Genomic DNA, 9,637 nt, shown 5'->3' with positions numbered 1-9,637 from the left:
GGGGTAATTTCATTGATCTGTTTGGTGGCTAATATGTCTTAGCTGGCCAGAAGAAATTTCCATTATGTTAACGAGTTTAGTTAGGCCAGGGGGCACTGATTGTGGATTAGTGTAGAAATCTTAAAAAATTTACATGTAATTAGTATTATAATATATTTATCACCTGACATGTAACGGTATTCTCGGATTAAAGGTTTGAGTTAAGATTAAAGAACAGCTAATAACAACTGGTAAAATGTATGCCAAATATCTGAAATTGTGTAATATCATGACTATCTGTGCAGGTGACGTCATGTCTAAACCAGACTAGACAGTTCAAGCAGAGACAAACAGGTCCACCGGGAAAATTCCTGAACTGGGATTTCCCTCCACCGACTGCAATATGATCGCGTTCCTACAGCCTTCACGCCGTCACGTGTCGCAAAAGCTTTCTCTCAAGGCTCCTCCGACAGTTAACTGTAGACCTCTAACACACAAACACCGAGGTTCGCGATCTATTTCGACTGATCCGGAGTCGAAGGTACAGGTTCAATTTGGGATTGCGAGATTTCCGACAACTTTGAAAGCAGCAGCGACCAATCCCGCCCCTTCCAGGAAGCAGGACAGAACCCGGTGAACACAGTAGGTGCTGTTTGGTACATGAAAGTTCTCATCTGAACTGCTGTTACTTTAACTAAAAAAGTATTGTTGTAGACACGTTATCTTTTATCAATAGCTTGTAGTATTTGTGTTTTTTTCTTCTAGTGTGTACACATGGGCGCCTATTTACATTCGCTTAATGATATGGATCCGTCGCTTTTAATTACATCATGAATTAATTTTTTATATCTAAGCAGCAGTAGAACAAAACTGCTTATGGGTAACTTGAACAGCCAGTCACATGAAGCCACTGTTACTGGGAAAAACACCAGAGCTGGATTTTGCTTTGTCATAATGTATTATTTTGTAAAGTAGTAAATTTATCGATTTGTTAATCACGTTTTGAAACTCGCGAACAGACACGGTGGTGCAATCGTTTCCCACCAGCAGCCCGCTGTCACAGTGGAACTTCCCTCTGTGAACCCCGGTAGGTGCGGAGGGTGAGGACAGGGGGACCTCCTCTGGTGCCAGGACACTGTCCGGCACCATGGACAGCGGTGAGGTGGGCCGGTTACTGGAGGAGTGCCTCAAAGCAGCAGAGGCGGCGGCGCTGCGGTCCGAAGCGCCCGGAGGAGCGGAGACCCTCGACTACTGCAGCTGCAGAGGTCAGACACAAGATGGGGATATTGGGTCAATAATGCTTTAATAATAATAAAGCGTCAACTGAATTCTGCCAACCTGAACCTGAGGTGTTATTTTTGCTGTACTTGTCTTTCTGCCATGGTTTGCCGTAGAGTCCCTGTGTGCAGAACTGGCCTCTCTCCTGCAGGAGGCAGTGGAGATGAAGTGGCCCTTTGTGCCCGAGAAGTGGCAGTACAAGCAGTCAGTCGGTGCAGACGACAAGACCAACCTCAGCGACCTCATCAGCAAGCACCTACCTGAGCTACTGGTAATGGGTGACACGGCTAAGTGATTGGCGTGTCTGTAATACACTACTCTTCTACTATACTACAGGTGGTATGTTCCCTTTGTTCCCAGGCCATTTTAAGAGCTTCCATCGTGGCACAGGAGGCCTCTACAGCCCTGGCAGTGGTTTTCCTAGTCGATCGCTTCCTCTACTGGACCGACGAGTCCAGCCGGTTGTTAAAGATCACTAAGCTGCTCCACAGACGCCACCCCGACACCCCTGTGGCTCCTCAGCTGGTCATACGACAGGCCAGGGTCTACCTCAACTCAGGTACAGTATGTTATAGCGGTGGGTGGGCTGGTAGGGCCAGTAATGGTACTGTAACACTGGTGGCTTTGTGTGGAGCTATTGAACTGGTGACTGGCAGTGTAAACATCAACATAGTAATCATTATGTTGAGAAATGGGGAAATGACTGGTGCAAATGCACGGCATGGTGAAAAATACTTCCCATTTCCATCATGTAAGTCTTTGGTGTTTGTTTGCTTGTACAGTGCTGGAGAAAAATGTACATAATTAGCATCTTCCCTTCAGGCAAACTGCAGAAGGCAGAATACATCCTGAGCAGTCTGATTAATAACAGTGGGGACACGGGTAGGTGCCACTTTAATTACCGACTGATGGATCATGTTTTGCTAAATAAATACAACAACAAGCATTTGCTTTCACTCCACAGGTTGTTGGGTGTACCACTCTGACAGTGACAGGGCTCTAGTACAGGCCGTGAGTGTTCAAGTCCGTGGAGTGATTTTACAAAAGTTAGGTAAGTGCCTTATTACTAAATGACCATAAAACCATGCTGAGTGTCCTTTGCGCACTCTCTTCACTGTCCTGCGCTGTTTCAGGTCTGTGGCTGGAAGCTGCCCAGTTGATCTGGGCTTCTCTAGTTGGATTCTACTCGCTTCTTCAGCCGGACAAAAAGGTCCGACTCAGACGTCCACAGCACTGTTCTCACAGTTGCCAAGTCAGCAGCTTGTGAACATGCCTCTGCTCTGTGTGTTTCATAGGGCATTTCAACCTCTCTTGGCATACTGGCCAACATATTGCTCTCTATGAATGATGAGGACTTCCAGACGTTTAGGACAAATCCAGACATTGAACTGGTGAGTGCACCTGACATGATGTTTCATATGTTATTGGTTTTGTATAATGTTTGTGTTCCTGTGCTCCTGGAGCAGTCTGTGCTCGGGGACGTTAGCCATCGTCTTCTTTCCGCGGCCCAGGCAGCAAAGATGGCGGTGATATACAGCCAGTACACCTCATTCTATGTGTTGACCAATGTGGTAAGTGCATTTGGTAACAGTTTTACTACTCATAAATAAAAATGAGGTCAAAGTCTAACAACAGAAACAGGTACAGGACTGTGGCTGAGGCAACACAGACCTACTCAGAGGTTCTTCGTGTTTTCCAGGCAATTCAAGGGACCTGCTTGTTGTCGTACAGTTTCTCGGTGGAGTGCCCGGACTCTCAAAGGCGGTCGTTTCTGCTGGAGGCCAGGGACGCATTTACAATTGGCCTGCTCACCAAGTCGGAGGGTGAGCCGATCAGCAGTCAGCAGGAGCTTCACACCTTCCTCAAGACCGCGTACTCCCTCACCGTCGCCCATAAATGGCTCGGCACTCCTCTGGAGGTCGTGGCTCAGGCAACACAGTCTTGCCAACAAGCCTTAGCCATTTTCTATGATTACTGCCACGCAGAGACCGAAGCCAGAGACGGTCTCTGTGCTGACATCATGAATCTCGTGGCTCGGGTCAAGCTTGTGTTGCAAGTGGAACCTTTCCGTAATTCGGAAAAGGGGTCTTTCGCCCCGGACAGCTACAGAAACGTCAAACAGGCATCTGTTAATTTTACTCTGGAAGGTTTCTTTAAGGTGATGCAGAGCTTCCGGAAGTATCACGCGTCACTGTGTCAGACCATTGAATCCAGATGTAAAGGGGCTAAAGATGAGATAGACGGGCCAAAGTTGTGCATTACTGCACTGGGGACAACAATTGGTACACTCAGCACAGAATGTGCCACCGAGAGCTGCAAAGTGTCAAAGGAGACATCCAACGAATCAAACTCATCTGTTTCGCAATCACGTCGAAGGCTGGAAGTCTTCACCACCATGGACAGCACGGATGATCTTGGCTCTTCATGGCAGAACTTCTCATTGAGTGTCTCGGAGTCTCCTCAGCCCAGCAGCAGTGGATGCACCGGGGGAGCAGGAGCAAACTCAAGCCACCTCAGTTGTGTGACCACAGGGATTGAAGATGAAAGCTCTGACATCAGCCCACAAAGCACAGGTGGAAAGAAGACCCAAAACATTCATGGTAGCAACTCTGTCAGTTCCAAAGGAGTCCCAAGATTTCCTATAGGCTCCACGTCCTCTTCCAATGCGAGCGGTAATTCGGGGCAGTTTGAAGTGATAGAAGCTGGGATAGAGACACTAGACAGTGCGGAGGATTGGACTGATGACGCTGCTGGTTTAGCACAGACACCATCACCAGTAGTTGAAGGAGCACCACAGTCCTTATCCCAGCTAAGGTTCAGAACATTCTCCAGCTCTCTCAGTGACAGCTTCGGTTCCCAGTCATCATGGGAGAAAATCTCCGGAGACCTGAGCTCCCCCACAAACCCAAAACACCGGTCAAAAGCAGAACCTTGGAAAAGCAGCCTGTCCCCCGGGTCAGATAGGAGCTTCTTTCTCCTGGAAACTGTTGATTCAGAAACCAGTGATGCAGTCCATGATCCCGTGTGGAAAAATCAACCAGCTGGTGGAAATTTGGGTCCGGCCTTCAGTCCACTCCATCAAGAGCATCTTAATGTTCCCAGTCAAATAGCTAACGAGAATGGATCTGGGCCTAACGACTCTTTCCTACCACCACAGCTCAAACCTTCCCAGTGCACCTCCACTGAACCCTCCACAGAGAGTTCGTTCGAGATGCTGGAGGAGAATCCAAGTTTACCCGGTGACGTTTCTGCTACAGGAAGTGTAAACGTCCCCCAGAGGAAGAACCCCTCATGCTATAGCTGCCACAAGCACAGCTCTGGAGCTAGCGTTGTTCCTGAGAGACAGTATCACTTGTCACACCAGGATTACCAAGCTCTGCTGGCCGGAGTTTGCAACGAATGTCTGATGAGGAGGCTGCACAGTAACAAGATGCACTTCAAGCTGAAGGAACACCAAACTGCATACAGTAAGTGTGAAGTCCCTGTGTTTGTTTTCAATTCTTAGTCACTCCTTGCTCAGGCATCGTCGCATCCTCTGACATTTTGTCCACAGAGAACGACTGACTGAATGGTGACCATTGGACTTTTCTTTTAGCTAAATAAAGCTAATTGTGGGTATGTTTATGTGTTCAGATTTTGTCCCATTATTAATATTTTCTTTCTCCATTTGGTGTAGGTGCCCTGCATTTGAAGTTCTCCAGAGCCACAGGGCTGTGGACAGCAAGGGAGACCTGTGCTTACGTCGGAACGCCAATGGGGATGGAGGGCAAGCAGAGAACCGCTATATGGGTCCAGTTTCTACACCAGGAAGAAAGATTAAGCAGGCATGAAGTTACGTTAAAAACACGGTCATTTTGTCTGCATATACTTACGTTATTTCTTTCCATGTGCTTAGCTACGTGGGAAAAGACTACTTGAAGCCAAGGCCGATCCAGTTTCACCTGAAAGACGTGGAGAGACAGATGACGGCCCAGTATTATGTGACGGAGTTCAACAAGAGCCTTTACGACAAGGAAGTCATGGCTCAGATCTTCTTCATCCCCTCAGAAGCTCTGTTGGTGAGAGACAAACCTAAAGCAGACTATTAAACCTTTTTTACCTTTGAACCACCTCCTCCAGCTCCTCACAGCTCCACATATTTTCTTCCTTCCCCTTTGTGAATAGATGCTGAATGGAGATGAGATCGTGGGCTGCGTCACGGTGGAACCCTACATGCTCGGGGACTTTGTCAAACTGACCAACAACACCGGAAAAAAGGACAAGAGCTTCCAGGCTACAGAATACGGCCTTGCCTTCGGACACTTCACCTACCTGTTCTCCCGCTGCCAGGAAGTTGTTGTAGACCTTCAAGGTGTGTGCGTCTTTACTGCTCACTGAAACCAGCTAACGTTCGATTTCCTCACAGCTTTCACCTTTCTTCTGTCACAGGATGGGTGACAGCCAACGGCAAGGGGCTGATTTACCTCACTGACCCCCAGATCCACTCCGTCAAGGCCCCCAGAGGCCCGTCCAACTTTGCTGCCAGAGGTCTTAGGTACTTCCTGGAGGAGCAACATGGGCCAGAATGTAATACCATTTGTAAGCTGCTCAGTCTACCTCCACTGGGCACACAGCCGCATGTTCTTCCCCAAAGTGTCTGAAGAGTCACAGATATTGTGTGGACTACAAAATGATTATTATAATTACTATTATACTATTATAATATACTATTACTATTACTACTATAATTTACTATAATACCTAATACAGCTTAGATTACTTCTTTGACTGCCGGGCATCTGTTTTTTTTAGTAACATTTTTTTTATACACTATACAGATAATAGGAATAGAGATAGAGATTAAAGCAGGGGTAGTTTACTGTAAATCAACATACAGTACGTAAATTGACCTCAGATTGACCTCAAAGGCAGTGAGATTAGATGCCAGACATCTCACGTGGCTGAGACTGAGCTACAGGCTATGGACTGGTGGAGGTTTAAACAGATATAATTGGAACATTTTAATTCATGATTATCGCCATGATTATAATTTGTTTTAAAAGTCAACTTAAAATTCAAAATCTTTAAGGCCGAAAAACTGTCCATAGTGTTGAGGGATGGGGAGAAACACACTCATTGGTGTCACTTTGTGTATGACTTTGTGATGTGAGAACTGCAACCATCAACCTCATCTGATGAAGGTGTTTGGGAAACCTGGACACTGCATTTATGTGATGCCTGAGTTCGAGTGTGGACACAATAAACAATTCAGATCACACTGACTGCTGGTGAGCAGACTGTCAAAATAAAAGACTTCCGCATCTTTGGCTAGATTGCTGTCTAACTAGATACACAAAGGAGGAATCATCTGACCCTGATCCATTGTTTACAGTGTTCAATTACAGGCTTCTTTTCATTGCCTAGAATAACACCTTCATGTTGGTGCTAACCTTTCTAGACTAGACAACGTTGGTGATGATGAGGTAAAATGAAAAAAATGAGCCAGAGCCATTTCTAGGTAGCAACAGAAGACAGTTAGTTCCACAAAGCACTCAATTGAATTAGTGTCCCTATGTTTACGTCTGTGATTCAGCCTGTCACAAGATGTCGCATTAGCCTGTACGTTGTGTTAAGATGTATTTGCAATTGACATTCTTATGTAACAATACACAGATTACAATGTTACCAAAGCCTTACTCTTCTGATCTTTAATCACTTTAAGCATTTTTTGAATCACAATGACTGAGCCTTGCATGTTTTGCTTAATTAAAATATGAATAAGACTGTTGGAACAGCAAACATTTCACAAGGGAACTGATGGAAGTTGGTGTATTCAGGTACAATGGGTGCACTGGTCTGAGGACGGTGGTCACACACCTCTGTGTCACATGACAAAGATCTCAATTACTGACGTATTAGCACATGATTCAACTTCCTTTTAAGCAAAATCACATTTTGGCTTGTCACGAGTCCTACATTTCTGAACAAACAGCATTCTTCACCTGTGACCAACTGTGCACTGGCTTCTGTCACGCACTGTATGAAAAATCTCAGACAGGTGCAGCATTTGTGACCATGGATAAAAACCGCCCATAACAATTTGCATCAACAACAATACCATGATAGCCTGATAGCAAAGGGACGTGACTTTCATGGGAGTTAAAGATTAACCCCAGAGGGAGGGCTGTTGCCTAGAGCCTCTGGCTGCGTTATAAGAAGCACCAGAGGGTTGGTGGCTGCCTGCAAACAGCAGAGAGACAGCCTAAAATATGAGACTTGTCGTAGCATTAACGTGCTTCCTGGCAGGCTGCCTGGCCCAGAGGCCTCACCCATGCAGTGAGTAAAACCAGCAGGGAAGATGATGCCAGATTATGCTTTCTCTGGACTAATGAGTACTTGTTTTAACAATGTTTTGTAGCCAACAGATTCATGAAACACTATATATACTTTTCACACAGAGAGTCCTTCTCTTTTGAGTGGCGCTATCACTGTGGTAAGTAAATACATGTGTATAATGACTAAGCATAATTACAAAACACTGACAGCCTGTCTGCAGTCTACACAGAATGAGAAGCTGCTGGTCTATGTCCAGTACCTGTACGATGCAATAGGACAACGGATACGACTCTGGGAGCAGGGATCCTACGACAATAAGACTTTCATCGCCGACTATCTGCTGCACTACAGAGAGGTGAGCAAGTGACCATGGCAGATACTCTTTTAGACCACAGTCGCCCTAAACAGGAGGGGGAAAGTGAAACATTCTCAGAAAAAGACTCCAATGACTGCCTGTACGTCTTTTATGAAAAATCGACAAAAGTTGGGCAAATTGTAGGTGTAATAAAGCTACTAACATATGGAAGGTAGTTAAAAGAAAGATAAATAAAGTGAATAAAGTGTCTTCATCCCACAACTCTCACCCCTCAGAGTGCTGTGTACAACATCAATGATTTTAACCACACGTGTGAGAAACTGCCCCTGGAGGCAGACTTCCAGCCCCTGGGGATCCCCCCGGGTGCGTCTCTGGTGGGTCAGGCGGTTCTGGGCAGCTCGTCTGGACCTGGAGAAGGACTCCTGATCAACATCTGGACGGGAGATCTGCCTGAAAAAGCAGGTGAGAGAGGATGTGACTGTAGAGTCTCGCCTTTTCCTTATTGAGTTTTTATTCTCATCACCATTTTCCCCTCTGTCCCTTCAGGAAAGTTCTTAAGCACAGTCACAGAATTTGGATGCATTCCTGTGAGCACTTTGTTCCACACTGACCAGTACGGATGGGTTGTCATAAGGTGACATAAACACTAAAAGCATTTTTAATGACAGACGTAACAAAGCTATAATAGTGCCAGAATCTGACTTCTACTAATCGGAACCGTCTCCATCCAGTGACCATTATGTTTTTCTCCTCACTAGTTTCTTGAACAACATTGTTGGGATTTCGGACCCCAGTCTGCTGAACCCTCCAAACTTCTGCCCACAAGCAGAGGTGGACCCTCAAAGGGAACCACAAGACTTCCTCAGTTTGTTCCTTAAAACGAAATGAGAATTTCCTAAAACTGTTCTCTTGATGTGTGAAATAAAACAGACAGAAGTACAGCCATTGCCTGGTAAATTGTGTAGACATAAACACTTTCATGGCATCATCTCTTGCTCAAAGAGAATCACGTGTCTAATGGCAAAAAGCTTGTGTGATGATACACTCACAAAGAATTATCACCTGACTGTGCATGCATTGTTTGGATTCTGACACTGAATGAATGCTTGACTTACTTTGCAGAAAATACTGATGACTTCAGATAATAATAAAAATAGAAAGTTATATGTTTATTTCATCTGATGGTTGTTGTTGATGTCAACATAATATACAATTTGTAATATTGAATTCACAGTATCTACAAGCATGAAATGAAAAGTTGTGAATGAAAACATCCACTCAAAGTTACTATGTAAAAAATCTGACTCCCAATGAGCATTTTTAAAAATAGTTCCTATAACTTTACAGTTGAAAAGTCACAAAAAGTACCCAGAGCCCAGATCGGTGATTGCTACAAACTCTGTTTCCATAAAATTAAACTTAAAGAGGTTATGAAATTATCCCTTAACACTAACAAAAAAAGGTAAATTCCACAAACCATTAATTAATCAATATATTTTTTATTTCATTTTAAAAAATGTCCAAAGGAAACAGGAATAACAGAAATTTGCAAGTTCAACAATTATGTCTTTGACCAGCAAAATAAGGATCATACGCAGTAACACTAAGACTTTCATTTAGAGAGGAGATTGTTCCCTTGGTTCTTCCCTGATTTCACTTATTTCTCTTTTATTCCAATATATGTGAAGCATGCTTTGATTTTGTTACTGTGCAGCACATATAAATATATGAAAGGGAGTGTTTAAATAT

The 9,637-nt window shown here is 44.7% G+C and overlaps 2 protein-coding genes across 6 annotated transcripts; both read left to right on the top strand.

Moving 5' to 3' along the window:
* Positions 1–258: 258 nt before the first annotated feature.
* alpk1 (alpha-kinase 1) lies at positions 259–6,567 on the top strand. Of its 3 annotated transcripts, none has more exons than XM_055507148.1 (14): positions 259–621; positions 1,071–1,244; positions 1,374–1,528; positions 1,618–1,816; positions 2,080–2,139; positions 2,222–2,308; positions 2,391–2,467; positions 2,553–2,648; positions 2,724–2,828; positions 2,957–4,724; positions 4,934–5,081; positions 5,153–5,315; positions 5,422–5,608; positions 5,686–6,567. In XM_055507148.1, exons 2-14 carry the CDS (start codon positions 1,127–1,129, stop codon positions 5,895–5,897), a joined length of 3,375 nt encoding a protein of 1,124 aa, XP_055363123.1. In that variant the 5' UTR covers positions 259–621; positions 1,071–1,126; the 3' UTR covers positions 5,898–6,567. The 3 variants fall into 3 exon arrangements, with proteins under 3 accessions (XP_055363123.1, XP_055363124.1, XP_029024847.1); XM_055507149.1 differs by having other exon boundaries at positions 999–1,244; XM_029169014.3 differs by lacking the exon at positions 259–621 and having other exon boundaries at positions 628–1,244.
* Positions 6,568–7,032: 465 nt separating this feature from the next.
* LOC129602907 (ependymin-1-like) lies at positions 7,033–8,829 on the top strand. 3 transcript variants are annotated; one of them, XM_041073611.2, is made up of 6 exons: positions 7,033–7,572; positions 7,695–7,729; positions 7,793–7,927; positions 8,164–8,350; positions 8,435–8,522; positions 8,647–8,829. In XM_041073611.2, exons 1-6 carry the CDS (start codon positions 7,506–7,508, stop codon positions 8,774–8,776), a joined length of 642 nt encoding a protein of 213 aa, XP_040929545.1. In that variant the 5' UTR covers positions 7,033–7,505; the 3' UTR covers positions 8,777–8,829. The 3 variants fall into 3 exon arrangements, with proteins under 3 accessions (XP_040929545.1, XP_029024907.1, XP_055363127.1); XM_029169074.3 differs by having other exon boundaries at positions 7,072–7,572; positions 7,695–7,927; XM_055507152.1 differs by having other exon boundaries at positions 7,072–7,572; positions 7,655–7,927.
* Positions 8,830–9,637: the final 808 nt, after the last annotated feature.

The sequence above is a fragment of the Betta splendens genome, chromosome 2 (genome assembly GCF_900634795.4).
Source record: "Betta splendens chromosome 2, fBetSpl5.4, whole genome shotgun sequence".
Classification (NCBI taxonomy): Eukaryota; Metazoa; Chordata; class Actinopteri; order Anabantiformes; family Osphronemidae; genus Betta; species Betta splendens.
The sequence above is the reverse complement of the archived record's forward strand: the minus strand, read 5'-3'. Positions and strand labels throughout refer to the sequence as shown.

Excerpts from the sequence above, each read along its gene's own strand:
- alpk1 (XM_055507148.1), top strand. The coding sequence starts at position 1,127 with ATGGACAGCGGTGAGGTGGGCCGGTTACTGGAGGAGTGCCTCAAAGCA. Across the intron at positions 2,468-2,552 it reads TTCTTCAGCCGGACAAAAAG|GGCATTTCAACCTCTCTTGG; the intron begins GTCCGACTCAGA and ends TGTGTTTCATAG. Across the intron at positions 2,829-2,956 it reads TCTATGTGTTGACCAATGTG|GCAATTCAAGGGACCTGCTT; the intron begins GTAAGTGCATTT and ends CGTGTTTTCCAG.
- LOC129602907 (XM_029169074.3), top strand. The coding sequence starts at position 7,506 with ATGAGACTTGTCGTAGCATTAACGTGCTTCCTGGCAGGCTGCCTGGCC. Across the intron at positions 8,351-8,434 it reads AGATCTGCCTGAAAAAGCAG|GAAAGTTCTTAAGCACAGTC; the intron begins GTGAGAGAGGAT and ends CTGTCCCTTCAG. Across the intron at positions 8,523-8,646 it reads TACGGATGGGTTGTCATAAG|TTTCTTGAACAACATTGTTG; the intron begins GTGACATAAACA and ends TCTCCTCACTAG.